The sequence below is a fragment of the Lagopus muta genome, chromosome 3, assembly GCF_023343835.1.
Source record: "Lagopus muta isolate bLagMut1 chromosome 3, bLagMut1 primary, whole genome shotgun sequence".
Taxonomy (NCBI): domain Eukaryota; kingdom Metazoa; phylum Chordata; class Aves; order Galliformes; family Phasianidae; genus Lagopus; species Lagopus muta.
The window spans coordinates 28,505,227-28,525,165 of NC_064435.1; the positions used below are offsets into that span (position 1 = coordinate 28,505,227).

The 19,939-nt window shown below is 41.5% G+C and overlaps 1 protein-coding gene across 5 annotated transcripts in view; it reads left to right on the forward strand.

Moving 5' to 3' along the window:
• TPD52 (tumor protein D52) overlaps positions 1 to 19,939 on the forward strand; it is a 109,127-nt gene that overhangs the window by 20,116 nt on the left and 69,072 nt on the right. For 2 of the 5 annotated variants that reach the window (XM_048938617.1, XM_048938614.1), the window contains exons 2-8: positions 3,057 to 3,172; positions 4,656 to 4,804; positions 5,580 to 5,681; positions 6,705 to 6,731; positions 10,882 to 10,923; positions 12,185 to 12,233; positions 13,216 to 14,532. In XM_048938617.1, coding sequence (XP_048794574.1) covers positions 3,057 to 3,172; positions 4,656 to 4,804; positions 5,580 to 5,681; positions 6,705 to 6,731; positions 10,882 to 10,923; positions 12,185 to 12,233; positions 13,216 to 13,332 — 602 coding nt within the window. In that variant the 3' untranslated portion in view covers positions 13,333 to 14,532. Of the gene's footprint in view, positions 1 to 3,056; positions 3,173 to 4,655; positions 4,805 to 5,579; positions 5,682 to 6,704; positions 6,732 to 10,881; positions 10,924 to 12,184; positions 12,234 to 13,215; positions 14,533 to 19,939 lie in introns of those variants that run through there. The other 3 variants (XM_048938615.1, XM_048938616.1, XM_048938619.1) reach the window with 3 other exon arrangements.

Genomic DNA, 19,939 nt, shown 5'->3' on the forward strand with positions numbered 1-19,939 from the left:
GTAAACAAAGCAAACCCCAGAGCAGAACCTGAGTGAAAGCTTCATGTTTTCTCTACTCTGGAAGAATAATGTGGGCTTAGATTCTGTTTTCCTGACTGCTCATGATTTCTATAAGACTCAACCAATTAAATTCTCAATGGCTCTATTTGATTAATTTAACTAGATTTAGTAAACTTTTGTGACTATACGTCAGTTCGTAGAAATACAGACACCTAAATACTGACCTTGAAATGATGCAAGTTTTCCCAGTACAGGATAAGTGTTTCCATCTGTTGGGTTATCTCTGCAGAATTTTCCCTTTGCTTAAGAGACTAGGAAAGATCATGCTAAACTTGATTGTAGCAGAGTGTCAAATGCGTTGTTTTTTCAACTCCAAAGTAAAGAACTGTCAAATAAAAATAAAGCATTGCCTTCCAGTAGTGCAGATGCACTGCGTCCTACAAGTATTGAAGTGAGGAGTGGGAATAAAACAAGTGTAGAGGCGATTGGTAATGAGAGCATAGGTGGCTGGATAGACATGTTAAATGGGAGGGCGGCAGAGAGCAAGAAGGGGAAGGTGTGATGAGATGAACTGGGTGAGGTGTGGAGGAGTCTCAGTAGCAGTTGATTTCCTGTCTTCCTAAAGAATCCGTGCATGTAGAGGTCTCTTCCTGCTCCTTAACGTTTTCCTTCTCAGTGTTGAATCTCAAGTTTGGTGATGTGCTGCAACAAGCAGCATAAACTGCATTAATACACCAGTTTTCCAAAGGAGGGGTGTATGCCCAAAACAAGCTGTTGATGCAGGAGATGATCCAGCACGTTTTGCTGCTGCTGAATTCACTTGATCTATTTTTGGTGAGCTAATCCAGATGACTTTTCATAATGAGATTGAACAACCTCTCAGCGGGATGTGCTAATGCTCCATAGTCAGTGTGCTCTTTAGCGCCTGAAAAGCTTCTGCTGTTTGGTTTTGAAAGGGCGAGCTCTGCAGCCCCTGGAAGGACTGTGCCCTTAGGGTAAGCTGACAGTCAAAGGCCAACATAGGGGAAAAAGTGCAATTTGAATTTCTTCCTTCAGTTGAACGTATGTAATTAATAGCATAGATAACAATCAGATAAAAAGCTAGGGCATTCTTAACAGCTTGATGCTAAGAAAAGGAAATATGTTCAATGTCCCACAACCAGATAATTTATTTGTAGAAGAGCCCGTAGTCATTTGTGTTCAGGGTTGTAGTGCTGTGCTTTGATTTAGGCATTGAACTTAAATCCTTTTTTTCCTTTCCTTAAGCTTCTGCAAGAAAATAATTGGGAAACCTGTAGGCAGTTATGTTTGTGTAAGGCAGACGTAAATCTCTGGGAAAATGTGATACTGATTTTGTGCTCCCCCATCAGTAACTCTGCAGCTGCCTTGCCTCTTAGAAACGTCTGCCCATGTAGCAGAGAGCAGAGTTATTCTTTGTACAAATACAGGTAGAAAACATATGGGAAATAATCTGTGGAAATTGAGCTTTACTTGTTATTTTATAGGCTTTATTTTGTAGATATACAACCTTGTAGAATCTTTTTTTTTTTTTTTTAACAGACTTTTTGACTTGATTGTGATATCTCTATTTGATACCAAGTCTTACAAGGAAATCAGAGGAATGGTCTCATTGCTTGTTAATGAGTTGCTGGATTCCCAAGCCAAATAGTGTGGTGTAATGCCATCAAAAGCTGCTGAAATGAGAGTGGAATTGCATCTGGTTAATTACTGTAGTGATTAGTAAGGGAATGTTAAATAATGTGTCCTCAGCTAGTCTGGATGAATGTATGCTTTGAACTCTATGAAAGGATAGAGAAGGCAATTGTTCTCAGGTTACCCGTGGTGCTGCAGTGCCAGGCTGCTGCGGGCAGAACGGCTGGCTGGGGGGAGCCATGCCTAACTGCTCCAGGCCTGATTTACTGCTCTCACACCCACACATGCACACCTCTCTATCCCTACAAACAAAATATTCCCCGTAGTTTAATTTGTTGTATTTTAGAACTTGAGTAGAGTGGTAGTTCTGGGATGCCATTTTTCTGCAGATTGGTCTTTTGCAAATGAGCGTAGGATTACTTTGCTGTGGTGAGCTGGGTGTTTGAGTATCGACGGCAAAACTACAAAATGGGACATCTTTTGTTCACTGCGTGCTCAGCGCAGAGCAGAGGAGCTGAGGGGAGGCCTGATGGCGGCTGCATCTCCTCACAGGGGGCGGAGGGGCAGCGCTGAGCTCTGCTCTGTGTGACAGCGACAGGGCCCGAGCTGTCACAATTCAAGAAGCGTTTGGACAACAATCTCAGATATAGGAGATGGTTGGACTCAATGGTCCTTGCAGGTCACTTCCAGTTTGGGAGCTTCTGTGATGCTGTAATTGCTGTAAGAAAGCGTCTAACTAAGAGTGGGAAACAGCTGTGAAGGACCACAGGGGTGTTTCATACAGAAGGAACTGGTGGAGTTTTGGTTTCTGGATTTGGAAGGGGAGAAGGAAGAGGCACACACAAAGGACAGAAGGTTGTGCAAGATCCAAGGGAAGAGTTCCTACTTGAGGTGTAATCCTTTTCTCGCTGCTGCTGAACTTGCTTTTGTCTATGGCAGATCTTGTTTTGGTGAGAAGAGAGGGGAGAGACTTTTTAGAAGGGCATGTAGCAGCAGGACAAGGGGAAATGGTTTTAAACTGGAAGAGGGTAGATTTAGACTAGATATCAGGAAGAAATTCTTTACTGTGAGGATGGTGAGAAACTGGAACAGATTGCCTGGCAAGGTTATAGATGCCCCCTGCCTGGAAACATTGAAGACCAGGCTGGCTGGGACTGTGAGCAACCTGGTCTGGAGGTAGGTGTCCCTGCCTATAGCAGGGAGTTGGAACTAGGTGATCTGAGAGGTCTCTTCCAACCCAAACCATTCAATGATGATAATGCTTGGGGAATGTGACTCTGATGTCCTCTCATTAGTCTTTATTATGCACTGCCATAAAGGGGCTGTACATCAACTGCTGTATATCCATCTGCTGTCTGGGCAGCATGTTTTGATTTGGCTTTTAACATTTTATTTACCACTAGGGCTGCTGAGAACTGATTCTATACCTGAGGTTGGAGAGGATGCTGCTGCTACAGTTGGCATGTCAGAAACTCTCTCTGAAGAAGAACAGAATGAGCTGAGAAAGGAGCTTGCCAAGGTAAATCTCTTGCAAGTAGTTCTTCAACTGGTTTTGAGAACAAAAATCTGCTGTAACAATGTCTGTGAACGCACAGTCAGTGCTCTTTGTATTCCCTCTAAATCTGGGTATGGGATTCTTCTGTATTGTAGCATGGAGAGTGATGAGAAAAGGAAGGTATCATAATTTAATCTATGGGGAATTAAGCTAGAAGTAATTAGCACACAGTGCTTAAAACAGAATCTGTAAGTGTGTAACGTTTTTCCCCTTGGGTGAGAAGCAAATAAGGCTGTCAAAGAGAAAATTATTTGAAGCCAAAACCAAATATAGTCCGAACTGATGTGGTGTGATTTAAAACTGTTATTTTCATGAAGGATGCTCTGTGTACACTGCTTTGATGATGGCTAATCATGTAACTGTTTTTGTCTAGAATTTGTAGTAGCAGAAAAATTAAAAGCAATAGAAATAGCACTTGTTGAGGAACAGCCAAATATTCAATCCTGCTAATTACATGTAAAATGTTGTCAAAGTCAAGATTCATTGAGTGGCTGTTTTTTTTTATTTTATTTCTTCCCCTTTGTAGCTCCCTGCAAACTTAAGCTTAAGTTTGGTGTACCAACGTTACCTGTGAAATAAATGTACAGCTGTATTCAGTACAGCCTTGTTTTTGGTAGTTCTGAGTATTATTCCATGCTGAAAGAATCAATTGAAGACTGTGGGGGAAATCCAGTCCTAGCAGGGTGTATCATGCTGATTTTCAGAGGTATCCAAAAGGAGGTACATTGAGGTAATGAGATTCCTTCAGGGGCACCTAAATGAGTGAGCAGCCTCATGTCCTGCAGTAGTGTGGTCCAGTGTGGTAGGGATAGATGCATGCCTTTGGCTTTTGTCACACCTGTACAGCCTATGGATTAGCGCTGTAAAACTGTGACGTGTGTAACCATGCGCTGGCCGTGTTTCTGAGAGACTCATTTGGCAATTTATGTAAATGAGAAAGTGCACACACAAGGGTTTGTTCTAGTTACCAAGCAAGTTTTGGTATGGTGTATGGGTTGCTTTTTTTTTTTTTAAATTGCTCAGTCTGCCACTGTTTCCATTCCCTCCTCCCCCACTTCCTCCCCAAGTTCTGTCAAGCAAGGAGATAAACTTGTGTGGAGCAGATACTCTGAGCTTCCTGGAGCATATAGGCTTGGCAGCTGTCCCAGGTTTGACTAATCTTCATGCTCCATGTAAGCCAATGCTCTCAGAAGGTACTGATTTCTAACCATACGGTCTCTCAGTGCTACCTGCTTCCTAGTGTGCACTGAACTGATAGAGCTAGCTGCAAGTAGACTGCTTTCTGACTAACAAACTCCATTTCAGTAGTCGGAAACAATGATGAGGCAATGCTAAAAACACATTATCCTTTCCATAACTAATGTCTAGTAGATGTTTTCATGAATGCATAGTTTTACAACAATGTAGATCACTTATTAACTCAATTCTCTTATCTCTGCTGCAACAGGTGGAAGAGGAAATCCAAACACTCTCACAAGTGCTTGCTGCCAAAGAGAAGCATCTAGCAGAAATCAAGAGAAAGCTGGGAATTAACTCATTACAGGAACTAAAGCAGAATATCACCAAAAGCTGGCAAGATGTTACATCAACTGCAGCGTATGTACTGCTTCCTGATGATAGTCTGTCCCAGCTGTTGAAGTGAAAATTATGCAACTCATACATCTAAATACTCGACTCTTGTGTAACAAGCTGAGTGTAGATAAAACAGTGCTAAGTTGTACTAAGGTGAACCTGTGGAAGTTGTCATAGGTTTCTTCCAAGAAGGCCATAGCTAACCCTACTGGCCGTATCATCTCATGAAAAATTATTGCCTGTAATTTGGGCAGTTCTAATATATTTGACTAAAAGAACTGAGATGTGACTGCTGAGATATCCCAAGTCCAGCAGAATTCTTTTCTAACCTGAGAAAATGTAAACATAGTTCATGTAGGAAGAATACAATCTCACTATATTCCAGCAAAACAAAACCTTTACCTTGAAGTTCAGAGTATATCTTACTACATGATCTTTTCTGGTGAAAATTGTTTTTCACAAAGCCATTTGGTGTGAATTTTAGATGCTTGGCACCAAAAGTAACATCTGCCATTCTTTGTGTTTGTGTGGTGGTTTTTCTGTTTTGAAAGTCCCCACAATAGCAGAAAATCACGTGTGTGGGGTGGCAGATGCATCTTGGTGAACCTGATTGGAAATCTGAGGTTGCAGAGATGCCATTGCCAGAAAGGACTGCAGGAATTCAAAATAGCTTCTCAAGTGGCTTGTTTACTCCACCTAAAAGTTGAAATATAATTCTGGGTTTGAAACAAACTTAGTGTATACTGGAAAGTTCCTTATGTCATATTAAAATTACAAATTTAATTTTCTTTGAACACAGATACAAGAAAACATCAGAAACCCTGTCTCAGGCAGGTCAGAAGGCTTCTGCTGCATTTTCCTCTGTTGGTTCAGTCATAACGAAGAAGTTTGAAGATGTCAAGTATGTTTCTTTAACTTTTAACAAGCAGTTGCACTTCTTTATTGAAACAGACGCCTGCTGAATGTTGTGCTGTTAATGTACCTAGCACTTCAAAAAGTTAATCTGTCACGAACCTTCAGCATGTCTTAGGAATGCTGATTGATTTGCTGCAAAATCTGCCTGTATGCGGATGAATCTCTTCACTGATGCGGACGAGTTATGTGGTGTGTATTTCATATATGTGAGAAAATCAACAAAAGCTGTTATCTACGCTGCTGCTCTGATTTTTCTGATGGGATTGCTGATGGCAGCATTCCTGCCTGCTTCTGTGTGCCCAGTGCACATGGCATCATCACTTCTCTGTTTTTTCTCAGCTTGTGGAACACCACCTTTAAACAACCAATGTCTTTATCTGTCCTTTCCTGTTTTGTTTTTTTTTTTTGTCTTGTGTTGTCTTGGGTGTGTGTGGATTCCTTTTAAGGTGTCTTACTTCTTTGTAAGCTGTTCCACCTTACCACAGTGGCTTGATTTTATTACCTTTTAATAGACTACTGATACTTGTTAATTCCTAAATATTGGTATACAGCAGTATATTTTGACTGTGTCAAATGACAAAGTCCTGTCATGCAAATTAGGTAAGTTTGGTGGTAATTTTTAGCATTAAATGCACTGTTAGCTGCATGGGGATTCTTCCTGGATGCAAACTACTCATGTGCTTAACTTAGAATTCTGTGATTATATAATTTCTACAACAGGAACACATAATTACTCATCTCAGTTTCTAATTTACTGTGAATAGTGGATCAAACTTACTTTTCAATTACTGAGCAAGTCACAAAATCACAGTCTAACAGAATATTGCTGCATTGGTGGACAACAGTGTAATAAAATCAGCCATTGGTTTTCAAGTGCTGCCATTAACCTCCTTCTTGCTTCTTGAAGTTCAGTGAGAAACTTTGAGGTGGAGCAACGTAGTTCAATATTTTGCTTCAGATTTATCAGAACTTCCTTTCTCTCTTTAATGCTTACTCTGGCATTGTGCAGACTACAGGCATTTTCACATTCCTTTAGGTAAGGTGGGACGCAAGAATTTTTTCTGAAATTAAGCATGTAGTCAGACTGCCTCCATTAAAAGCTTTTAATGAGTTTTATCTGTAAAAGGTAACTTCTTTTTTTCTCCAGTGTTATTGTAAAACTGCAGTTCATCTGATGTCAGGGAAGATCCTTCTTCATGTTCACCTGGTAACTGTCCCAGAACATGAAATAGCGATGATACGTAATAACCAATTAGTCTCTATTTCTTATTTAAAAAAAAAAAAAAGGAATCTGTTAAAATGAGTCTGAATTGTTATTTTTTTTTTGAGATGAAATTTGTTTTTGAGGTCAATGGCGTGCAGAATTCCTCCTTTGTCTGTGTGGTGTTTGTGCTCTGAGAGTAGAAATTTTCCCTTTTTGGTGTGTATTTACAAGAGTTGTTTAGTGTTGTGGTTTTACTCAAATCAATGGAGTCTAAGTCTAAAATAGTTGATGAATTCATTGGTCACAGTTTGTCTGATGAAACAGTCTTTATCTTTCAGCTGATTACTTTATCAGCTCCAGACACAGGATATTTTAATTACCTTGCCTGCAGTGTGTTTCATCTGCTTATTTGTAAGCAAATACTGAGTGTGAACTTTTCAGTAGTTAACTTGACTATATAGCAACTTCTTATCTTATATTCTGTCCTCTGTGCACTTCAGTGTCTGACTTCATCTTTTTGACTCTCATTAAATAGCCACAGACAGTATTAAGAGGTGTAGGTATCTAGCTCCTAGAATACTAGTGAGGAGTTCTAGCCCTGTCTGTAGTGCCTGGGAAGTTGAGTTTGTTCAAGCAGAAGAATAGCAGCCCATCTTAAATCTCATCTTTGTCATCAGTAAGACAGAGGGAGACTGGGAGGTGTCTGTCTCTCAGATGCAAGGCTCAGCTGCTCACTTGTCAGGGTTCAGCTTTCTTCCTTAAGGCTGTGGTGTTCCTGTGCTTCTATTGGTCTGCTCATTTGATGAGGACGAGCACAGACTCAGAGCTTTCTTCTGGCCTGAAGAATTTAATACCTCAATATGCAACCACCTGCTCAAGTTGGAGTACTCAATGCCAACAGAGCTACTATCAGAACCTGTGCCACTGGAAGGGGTGTGACGGAGCCTAAGAAGTAACACTTTTCTTGCATTTCTTGGGAGAAATCGCAGCAGTGGAAATTCAAAGTGTGAATATAAATTCAGGTGGATTTTAAATCAATAAAAATAGTGCTGTTCTAGGTCTTAACTGCACTTAAACAAGAGATTAAAGACACTTAGGGTGTTTTGCTTTCATAAGGACCAAATTCTACCGGGGTTCAAACAGTGAATTCAGGTCAGGTTGTAATGTGACTACTGAAGCAGTGCCAACTATGAAGGTAGTACAGCTCTGAACTTTAGAAGCATATAGATGTCAAAGTCTTGTCCTGGAACTGAGAAGTGATGGGCCTGATACTTGAATAAGTACTGAACATTCAGGTGCATTTTCTTAAATCATTTTCTTTCCTTGTGACTTTGTTTCTTGCACTGTTTTAGCTTAGTGACTGCTCAGCTGTAATAGTGTGATTCCTTCCATGCTGGACTACTTCTATGTATTCCATGCAGCTCCTCATTCTTACAAACTGACTTTGGAAAGAGTTGTACCTGGAAGCAAGGGGGCTAGCTAATGGAGCTGAGGTGAACTTGAAAAGTATGGAAATAGAGAGCTGATAGTGTGAATTCAGGTCACTATTGCTTTCATTGTCTGTCTTCTGGTTTTTGTTGGAATTGAAAACTCTGTACCTTCTTAGGTTTTTCTTAATACCTTTATTCTTCTTGATATAAGTATTTTGATTAACTGGACATCTTGTAAAGGCAGCATGAGCATTATAGGCAAAATAGCAGTAGTACCAGGATTGCAGGTCCTAGCAAGCTTCCTGAGCAATCATAACTCTGCTGCGTCCATACTGTGGAGCAGAAATACTCATCTTTACCCTGTTTGCAGGTCTCAGAATAATTTCCTTTGCTTGCATTGGGAACAGTATATGATCATGGACTTCTAAATGTCGCAATTTATCAGCATATCAATTGGAAACCTAACTATTAACAAAGGAAATAACCAGTGCTTTTGTTTTCTAGGGAGGGACACTGACTCCCTGTGCATTTTCAAAATGCAGTGTACAGTGTAGTGACTGTAAAAATAATCATTTCTAAAATAAGAGAAATCTTTCAATGTGGTACAAAGTGTATGGAAAATTAGAGAGCAACTTACTATACCTTTTTTGTTACTATAGGGACTTGATGGTGGGTGTTATAAAAAGGGCTTCTAGTCTTCAAACCATCCTACTTCTTGGACTGGTTGAGTGCTTTGTGGTAGTCTGTCACTTGTGAAAAGAAAAAATGACTTGTCTCTGTAAAGTTTTTCAATATTTTATCTTGCTTCTTTGCGCTAGTTGAATAAATGATTTGATGTTAAGGATAAACTTCACTTATCTGAACCAGATGATTCTGTGCCAAAACCATCTATTCTGGTTATACTTTACACATATTGAGGATGTTTGGTGAAATATATTGCATAACAAGTTAACTTTTTGGGATGTGAATAGTTCTTCCATTAAATGATCTCTGTGGGACTGAGCTAAAGTTCTCTAGGTAGCCGTTAAAAGATACGCAGTATAACACAGCTTGCTGCTTTTCTGTGCAAGCAGATTGTAAATGTGGAGAAACAGAGGTAATTTTCACCCTCTTTAGTCTTTAACTTCTCAATTAGAGAGGCACTTCTTGCAGGGTAAGTGGAAGTGGCTCAGTGTGACTGCATGAAGATTTAGGTAACATCAACCTACTTCTATGCTGAAACTTGGCAAGAGCAGCAAAACCAGAACGTCTAGTAATCTGTGTCAAAGAGCAAAGAATGCAGATGGTGCTCGTGAAGCTTGTCATCTTTGTGCGCTCTAAAAAAACTTGGCTCAACTCAAAACACCAGTGAAGATGAGAAACAGCAGAAAAGGGCTTTAGGGCAGGGGGATGAAACATGGCTCACATGGCTGATGTGGTGGGACAGCACCCGGCCTCTGTGAATCTGTTTCCCAGTACTCTGCACCCACAAAATCCTTCAGATGTGCATCTGCCTTAAGGGATCCCAACCTTAAGGCAATTTGTTTGCGTGTGTTTTTTCTTTCTATCACTGTTGTTTCAATGAGCCTCCGATACCTTCCTGTGCAATGAACATGGAGCCCTTTGGCATCTGTGAATGTACTTCCCATTGTGCTGCGATACTAATTTGGCTTCTGAAGGTGAATCATGTGAGGATTTTTGTTGCTGCACCGCACCCTGGCAATTGCTTGAAACAGATTCTCTTGAAAGATGCCATAAAGCCCAGCCAAGATTCAACATCCTGAATTACTATGAAAAACAGGTTTTTCTAACCTGCTGTTGCAATATTTGACAAACATTTAATGTGTAAGGCTAGTTTGTCTGAAGAGTAAATACTGATTTTGCAGCGCATGAGACTGTTGGTCTTAGAAGTTACCTGGGAGCTCCTTAATATAACTGCAGTCATTTTATAGGAATAGGTACATGTTGTCAGTAGGCAAACAGTTACAGAATGGCAGTGTGGGCAGCTTACAGGAATTTTCATGAGTTTCAGAACAGCATTGGAGCTAGAACTTTCCCCTTGTCCCTACCCAGAAGCTGATCTTGAGTATAGATGGATGGAACTGCTCTCTCCTAATAGTTGATTTTATATTGATGAGTATGAAACTTGTGTGTTGTAGTGAAGTGGGAATTCTGACTGTCAGACTAATCCTTGGAGCAGGAGGACTTGACTGATAGCTGTTGAGTGTTTGCTTTGTATTTGATATCATCAGAACTGTAAATGCAGCATGTCTCATTGCTTGAAGACTTAACAGGTAGACAGACTGCAGCTAAAAAAAAAAGAACACATACTTACTAACAAGCATGGCACTTGAATATGTTTAGGAAGGAAAGAATTGTTGCAGCTTTTGCTCTTTTGTACTTGTGTGTGTGCGCGCATGGCTAAGCCACTTAAAAAAGCAAAACCACACATTTGATGTGATGGACTGTTTACCAAAGGTGGTATCCAGAAAGTCATCTTTCTAAGCCAGTTTTTCCTCTGTCATTTCAACTAACTTCTTGCTTTCTTTTTTTTCTTAATGCTGGCAATTTAGTATACGCTCCATACAACATTCAATTAGCATGCCTATTATGAGGTAATGTATGCATAAAACAGCTGTTGGGTTTATTTATTGTCAAGCGTGGAATCAAAATGGAATTTAACAGATAAAATACTGGATTTCGTATACTAATATGTAGGATGAAATTTGTTTTTATTTCTGCTTAACAGTGATGGTATTGCACACCTGGAATGTGACTAACTGTGCTTTCCTGCTGTTTGGAGAGCTATAACAACTTTCACCTTCTTGTTAGACATGTAATATTGTGCAAGTTTAACAGACAGTTGCTTGGTGTCTGTTTTAGAACTGTCTGTGACAGTGAGTAGAAAATAATGTTTCACAAAAAGTGTCTAGCTCACTTCAGTGCTTGCCTCTTGTTGCTTCACACTGTTCCTTCATCTCCTGAGAGAATCCATTTATGAATACATGTGTGCACTTTCCCAAATGACAGAGTGCATCCAGGCATGGCTGGCATACAAAGCCACCAAGCAAAGGGGGTAAAGGGAAGCTTCTTTTTGGAAGTTTTTTTTCATTTTTAACTTTATTTTGTCTGCTTCCAGTTTTCAGTCTTGGTCCAGTGAAGGCAAGCATTTTCCACTCTGCACGAGGCAGAAAGCTGTGCAAGCTATTGTACAAATCTGCAAGCAGCACTGACAGCTAATTGGAGTATTAAGGCACCTTTGATCCTAGTAATAACAGTACACTGAACCTCTATATTGAACATCATAAGCTGTCCTGCTCTTGTGCATTTAGAATCAAGCTGTCTCTAGCAATTAAAAGGCAAGAGGAGTCTCCCATAAATTTACATTAGCAGAAAATGCTGTTGTGAACTGGTCTGTTAATTAAACACACAGCCTGTTAAATTAAAGTTATTTTCCTAGAACAAGCAAAAAAAAAATCTGACAGCCTATCTTTATTTAGGATGGCAAAGTCTTCCAACCCATAAGCCAGAAAACTGCTGAAATTCACTGGGAAAAATAAGCTAAAAATAAGCTAAATAAAATAAATAAGCTAAATCTGAAAAATTGCTTGTTTTCCCTTCCATGTTGTGATAAAAGAACCTAGTGTTGAGAGTGGCAATTGTTAATTGCAGAAGATATAAATGAGCTCTGCTTGAGTGTTGTTGAATTTTAGTTTTGTAGTGTAAGTAGGTATTTTGGGCTTTTCTTAAAAACAAGGAAAAAGCCCCAAACAAAATGCATGTTGACATTGGAAAATGCCACTGTTTGCTTGTTTTCTGATACTTATACGTTGACTAGATATGTTTTTAATTCTGTGGTTCCTTTTTGTCTCCTAGAAATTCTCCTACTTTCAAATCTTTTGAGGAAAAAGTTGAAACCTTAAAGGTAAGCATTACTTGGTGATTGTGGAGCTGTGAACGTGGAGAAAAGGCCTTTGTGAGCTCTGGGTAACTTTTTTTGTTCCAATTTTAAAGGTACTGGTAAATTGTCAAAGGTGCTTAGGTGATGCCTTTTTAAGTACAGTGGAAATAGTTTCTCGGCCTAATGATTTGAGGAGAAGAAAACAGACCAGGAAATGCCTTAACTAGATTGTTTAACACGTATCTAACCTCCACAAACAGCTAGTATAACATACCTAGTATTATATATTGAAAATATATAGTACAGCTTGGGATGCTTGTCTTGATTCTGACATAAAATGTGCAAGATGTTTGTATCTTATATTTGCAGACAGTGTTTGTAAAAATAAATTGACTTGGCTATTAGTAGCTTCTTCAAATTAAACAAGGAAACAAAAAAGCAAACTCAGCTTTTAAAAATAATTAGTACCAGTAATTAGATTTGACTTTTTTGGGCACACTGGGTTAGATGAGAAGCATGCAAACAATAGCATGCAGCTCTGATGACTGTCTAGCAAGCTGAGTGTTGCTAGTACTCGCACAATAGCACACAATACATACTGCAGAGAGAAATAAAGAGGTAAACGTGTTGCCTTGTGAAAGCATCATAGCTGCCAGGTTTCCCTGTGGAACTCAAGATATGCTCTCAGCCTCAACTGAAAACCATTTGAGATCCTTACAGAGCATACAGCAACTAGTTTCATCTCTGAATCTTTTAAAACATAAATGGCCTGAAAGGCTACATGCCTGGATTCCTTGGAATTTGGGCTGTTTCATGCTTTTTGTATCTTGAAGCATGCTTATGATTCTTAAGGTGTTGTCTAAATAATCCGAAGTTTATTTGGATGTAGCTCAGTTCTGGAAAAGCTGAGCTGAGGAGGGTTATTAAGCTGCTTTGTGCAGAGGTGCAGCTAACTGGCATGCCAAATAACTGCAGTTTTACATTGAGGGTCTTTATTATGCTTTAGTCTAAAGTTGGAGGAAGCAAACCTGCCAGCGGAGACTTTGGAGAAGTTCTGAACTCAGCTGCCAATGCCAGTGCCACAGAAACGATTGCAGAAGAGACACAGGAGGAGACCCACTGAGATTCCTGCCTCTATCCTGCTCCCCACTGCCAGTTGCTGCAAGCAAGAACCAAGCACACTTGTAACATTCTTTGTGCTCTTTCCACCAGATGTGCTTTTATTTAGCACGTAGTTGTTTTACCAGATTAACTGATAACAAGCTTGTTGTGGGTTCAGATTATTTTTGAAACTAAAATATGTTGGTTGTTTGGGGTTTTGTGTGGGGAGGGGAATTTTTATGCCTTTCAAGCATTTAAAGGACTTATCCCTTATTTGAAGGCAACCTTAAAAAATATAGCAATGAAAAACTATTTGAAGAAGTTAATTATACTGTACATACATGTGGATACATAATTCTTTCTGAATCTGTAACTACTGTTCAATTTAGCCATTTTGAATCTATGCTGCTGCCAAACTGAACCTTGCTACTTCACACCCTTGTCATTATTTCAGTTAAGTGTTGCCTCCATGGGACACCGGACTTAGAGGGGCACTCCCAGCTTAAAGAAAGGCCTTCAGCAGGCTTAAGATTTGTCCGTGAGTTATCCAACTAGGAAGGCTCTGACTATTAGAAGCAAGTTGCCTATTAGTGCTGGTTTAGTTCAGCTATGATGATGCTGTCAACATTGCATTTTGTCCTAAATAATGGGGAAGATGTACTGTTCTGAACTTTTGATCAGTTGTGAATCATCTTAATTCACAGAGTGGTCTCCCATTTATACCTACAAAAATGTGAGGATGAGCTTGGGGTGAAAGTTGTTCTGTTAGGCATCAAATTGTTTTCACGTGCTAATGTTGTTTTCCCTGTAGCCCAGCCATTGATAAAATCTGTTTGTTTGTTTGTTTTTCTGTAGCTGTGAAGGACCTGTAGCGTCCTGCTCTTGTTAACACCTAAAAGCAGTGCCCAGTGTTGTGCTGCAGCACAGCCCTCCTTCCAGGGCTGCTCTCCTGCCTGTTGCTTTATGCCCTTGTTCTCTTCAGATTCTGTTTTCTGTTTCTGACACAAGATGTGGGTAAGATCACAATTATTGGCGAATGTTTTTATCGCCACACTTAGAACTGGAACCAAGCTTTGAAACGGTGGTGTGTGATCTGTGCTCCTTCAACTGCTGCAGATGTATAGAAGAAAAAAGGTTCCCCACGCCTTTATTAGCACGTCAGCTGCAGTGTATATATGCTCAATTACATGTCCGAAATTCAATAAAACCAATGTGTGAGCCATGCAGTGTCTGTGCAGCGCGGTGTTCTCAGGCCGTGTCACAAGGCTGCTCCTCTGAGCAGCGGAGCTCGAAGCGCTGCGTCCGGCAGGGGCCGCTGGATCCCTCCTCGGCTAGGCCCGCCACGCGTGGTGTGGAGCAGGCCCGGGGGCCGTGCGGACCGCCCCGGATTCTCCTCGGCGGGCGCGAGCGCCGCGGCCGGCCGGGCCGTGCAGTCCCATCTCTCCTTCCCCGTTAAGATGGCGGGCTGTCCGCCTTAGTCGGGTCCCGCGCGCATGCGCCCGGCGGGGTCAGAGTTCGCGCCCCGCCCACCACGCAGGACAACATGGCGGCGCCGGGCTGCAGCCGGGCCGCCGCGCGGACGGTCGCCCGATGGCGGCTGCAGACGGCAGCGAGGCGGTGCAGCGGTCTCCCGCCTAAGGAGCCGTCGGCCGCCGCGTCGCTCTGGCAGGAGCCGCGAAAGGGGCCGGGGGGCACCGCGGCGACGGAACCCCGACAGGTGAGGGCGCGGTGGGGCGGGGCGGGGCTGGGCTCCCGATGGCGGGGCGGGGTTCTGTTGCCGCCTGTGCTGCGCTGACGCCGCCCTTCTCCACGCAGGCCCGCTCGGTCCCCTTCCGTGGCGGCTGCGCCGTTTGCTCCGCAGCTGTAAGGCTCTCTGCGTCCCTGCCGGCATTTTCTCAGAACAGGGGTTACGCGTGTAGCTACTGAGCCGCAGAATCATTGAGGTTGGGAAGAGCTCAGAGATCATCCAGTGCAACCGTTAACCCGCTATTAACCCATCCCCACCCAGCGCGGGCCGGGCGGACGGTGCTGCCGGCAGGGGGGGGCCGCGCTGCGCTGAGCTGTGGAGCCGCCCGCGGGCTGCGTGCAGCGCCGGCTGTGTGGGGAGCGCCTTCGTTAGCGGCGAATGTGGCCAGGTTTTGCCGTTTGTTCTTTTTTTTTTTTAAAGCTCGCCTTGAAGGGACGGGCTTTGCTCAGAGGCTGCCCTGCCTTTCTGAATTTCTACCTCTCAGCGTTCAGTCTTTATTGTGGTTGCCTTCACCTCGGCATAGCGCTTCTCAAAACCACAGCTCTCATGCAGCAGTTTAGCACGTCCGTCGTGTCTTTTCTTTGTAGTTAAATTCGTTACGTGGATATTAAAGAGAACCAACTGTATCCTGGGTGTATTAAGAGTGGTGACACACTGGAACAGGTTGCCCAAGGAGGTTGTGGATGCCCCATCCCTGGAGGCATTCAAGGCCAGGTTGGATGTGGCTCTGGGCAGCCTGGTCTGGTGGTTGGTGACCCCACACATAGCAGGGGGGTTGAAACTAAGAGATCATTGTGGTTCTTTTCAGCCCAGGCCATTCTATGATCCTTGTTGTGAAGGTGTTATAATTCAGATTTCACTTCAGTGATCATAATGTTCACTTTGTAACCTTAGGGGCTATCATATTTAATAATGTGTATGCCTAAGAACTTGCAGTTGTATGAAAAATATGTAGTTTGGTCTGCAGACCACAGAATAAATTTCATAGTGATTTTCCATCTCTGCAAAAGAGAAGTAACAGAGATCTACAAAGTGGTGACTTTTCAGTGGGTTGGTATCACTCAATAATCACAGCTGATTTCCTGAATAGATCAGAAATTATTCCTTCAAAAATGTATATCTGTAGGTAGTTCTGAAAGTAATGCCTCCTTTTTACTTCCATTTAACCTACAATAGATACAAAGAGCGTGATAATGACTATGTGATAGAGGCAATTCTCAGCTACATAGCACTCTTTTTCAACACAGTCCCCGCCATTAGCTGTATGTTTTCACTAGTGATGAAGAAGAGCCTGCCTTCTGCACTCATAAAAATCTGTGTTAGTGTTGAAATGCAGCACCCGCTGCCTCACTGTGCTCACAGCTACTGTTTGGTCTCCATAACCATTCAGCAAGCGTCATGAATGTAAATGGATGCCATTTTTTTCCATGTGAGGGAGTTAAATGACAGCTCTTTGTTCCATACTCATTTCCAGGTCAGACACCATTGTGTTAGAGTGCCCCTGTGCTGCCATCTATTGCACAGTAACAGCATGTAATGGAATATCATTGGGAAGGTTCAACCTCTGCTGCCATACCACCAACATCCACCTCTGCAGTGTTGGGCCAACAGAATAAAATAGGAAGCATTACTTTCCGAGCAACCCTTCTAGTTTCACATTTGTTTTGCAAGTCACATGTTCAGGAATTTCAGGTGCTTAAATTTTTGTTACTGTCTTCAGAAATGAAGTATCATTGGTCATAAAGAGAAGAAGGATGATAAAAAGTGTTTTAGTAGGTGATAGAAAGAACTGTCATAGGTGCTTGTATTTCAGGGGAGAGGTTAAAAACCAAGACACAAAAGCAGTAGTTTTGAAAGAGTGTATCACTCTGTTACAAAGGTACTGATATATTCTTCATGAAGAATACATATCTGTGTTGCTTAAGCAGCATCTGGATTAAAACTAATGTGTAACACTGAATGTTTTGAATAATAATCAACGTAATTTATAGTGTAATGATCAATATGGAATGGTTTTCTTGATCTGTCTTTCTACCTGGGATATCAGCCAGAAGATGGTTCTACTGAGGTTGCAGTTCCTTGAGAACTAGAATACGTAGCGCATTTTTCACTTAATTGTAGTGTTTCATGGGGCACCTATAACCTCTTTGTGGCTGGAGGTCGCTTTCAGTCTTAACAAATAGTTTTAGATAGCTGGAGGGTTAGACAGGAATTGAAATCCTTCCCAACAATCAGCAGGGATGGTTCCCTTTTGGGGATCCATGGATCCAAGGACTAGGCTCACCCTGGGCTAGAGATTGCCCTGGTGTAGAGATGAGATGATTTCTCTTCAGAACTAAACTGAAGAGCTGAATGTTTGGGGTATCGTGCCTGCTGTGAGTCCCGTTGTGCTCAGCATGCAGGTGGGGTGGGAATCCCACTTTTGAGAGCTGATCTTGTTTAGGAACTCTTTGCAACTCCTGGTTCTTTTTTTTTTTTTCCCCCATCTCTTTTCACGTATCTCAAAAAGTAGTAAGAGTTGCATTTTAAACAATTCTTATTTTCCAGTTTCTGCCAAGTGTATCTAATGAAGATTTGAAAATACCTTGAGAACCTTCATTTTATGACAACGAAAGTTGGTATTGAGTCAGCCAGTGCAGCAGGTTGCAAACGTATAGGATCTGGGGGGGGGGGGGGAGGGCGGGGTAACCCTTAGTGATTTTGGTAGCATTCAAATGTATTAGCAATGTAACCTCACCACTCTCAGCTTCAAATGGACATTGGATTTACATCACAAGAAGTTTCAGAAAGGGGCCAGAAACAGCTACAGGTGCTTAATTCCTTGTGACACAGCTGGAGTTTTCCCCACTCCAGATGTACTCTGTGGTTCTGTGCTGATCGTCCTAACCATGGCTGCTTAAAGTCACAGAAGAAAAGAGATACAGAGACAATTTACATAACATAAAATCCAAACTCCAACAAAACAGAGTATAGTTTATATAACGTTAGTAAGGGGCAGATTTACGTGTAGCTGAGTCAGAATTCACCTGGTTTTAGATTTACTAAGGTAGTGCAGTATGTATTATAAGGCATGCGGGGCAGTCTGTAAATTCCGAAAGAAAAACAAATTACATCTGTTGTATGAACAACATTCCTACATTTGGTTTGATTTCCTACATTTGTTCCTACATTTGATTTTGATTGTGGAGAAGAGAAGGCTGCGGGGTGACCTCATTGCAGCCTTTCAGTACCTAAAGGAACCTACAAACAGGGAGATCAACTCTTTGAAAGAATAGATACTAGAAGGACAAGGGGAAATGGTTTTAAGTTGCAGGAGGGAAGATTTAGGTTGGATATCTGGGGGAAGTTCTTTACTATGAGAGTGGTGAGGTGCTGGAACAGGCTGCCCAGAGAGGCTGTGGATGCCCCGTCCCTGGAGGTGTTCAAGGGCAGGTTGGATGGGGCCCTGGGCAGCCTGGTCTGGTATTAAATGTGGAGGTTGGTGGCCCTGCATGTGGCAGGGTGGTTGGAGCATCATGATCCTTGAGGTCCCTTCCAACCCGAGCCATTCTGTGATTCTGTGATTTAGCTGTGCGTAGTAAGACGTTGGTGACAAGTCATCTTCCAAAATACATGCTCTTTTGTAAGTTTAAAGAACTGTTCTCATCCTGCATCTAGATGATGAGTTGTAGAAATATGTAGAAATATGTAGCAACAGGTAGAAGCTTTGGAAAGCCTTAACAGCGCTGTGAGCAGTTTTCTGTACAGCTCAGAGGTTGTGATATTTAAAGTGCAATTCAGGAAAACCTGAACTCCGCACAGCTTACAAATAATATTCCTGTGATCTTTTTTATTTTATTTTTTTTAAGTTCTGCTTGATCCTACCTGAAAAATGTAATTAGAAGACATGGAAGGGTAGTTTCCACCACGATGCTGTAGTGGTTAAGTGCTACGTGTATTTGCTTAAGTGTTATTTGCATCTCTTTAGAACACGCTTACTTCACAGTATTATGTTGCTCATTATTGTGAGGACTATGTATATACAATTGCAACATACAAATATAATGCTGTCTGCACAGCTGAAACAATTCTAATTAGAAGTTATTCTGCATGCAGAAATAAAATGCCATTCTTCAGTCAGCACTGTAACAAGTGCCAAAAAGGGAGCTTGGTGGAAAGTTAAGAGCAAGGCAGAGACTGAACTTGAAGTATGAACGTCATTCGCTTTCAAATACTGTATGGTGAATCTTTCATTATTTTTAAAATCCAAGACTAATCCTTTCTCAATTGCTAACCAATATATAATTTAAAAACACTTTAAAAAAAAAAGTTTAACCAGTGTAGGAGTTGGCTTGGAAAATGTGTGTTTAATAAGTTTCAAGCATCATTTTTCAGTGCCTCATGGCAGGTATGACAGCAATCATTCTCGTCTCTTACAACATTTGTGACCTTTTTTAGTTCCTTTAGGATAATATTACAAAACATGGAAGTCCTATTCTTAATGTAACTGAAGTTTGGTTCTTATAAAGTGGGCACAAAATGAAGATTTTTCAGTGAAAATGAGTTACAGCGTGCAGTTCACATTAGCTTTGTAGATTCTGTTGTGTACTGGCCTCCTTCTTAGTACCAACTCTTCCCAGGTGGAAGTCAGTGAATTGGCTCAGCTCTTACAGATCTTTCTTGGAGTTACGTGTCTGGAAATGTCACTGCTTGCATACAGCATAGGGAAAAATGGTATCTCTGTTATTGACACTGTATAGGTACTTAGGTAACTGAAGATTAAACAACTGAGTTTTAGGCTGCAGCTGTCTAGTCTGACCTTCACATAAAGTACTGCATTTTCAGCCATAGAATCGTAGACTTTTTTTTTCCCATCAAGTTGTCAACCATAAAACATGCATGT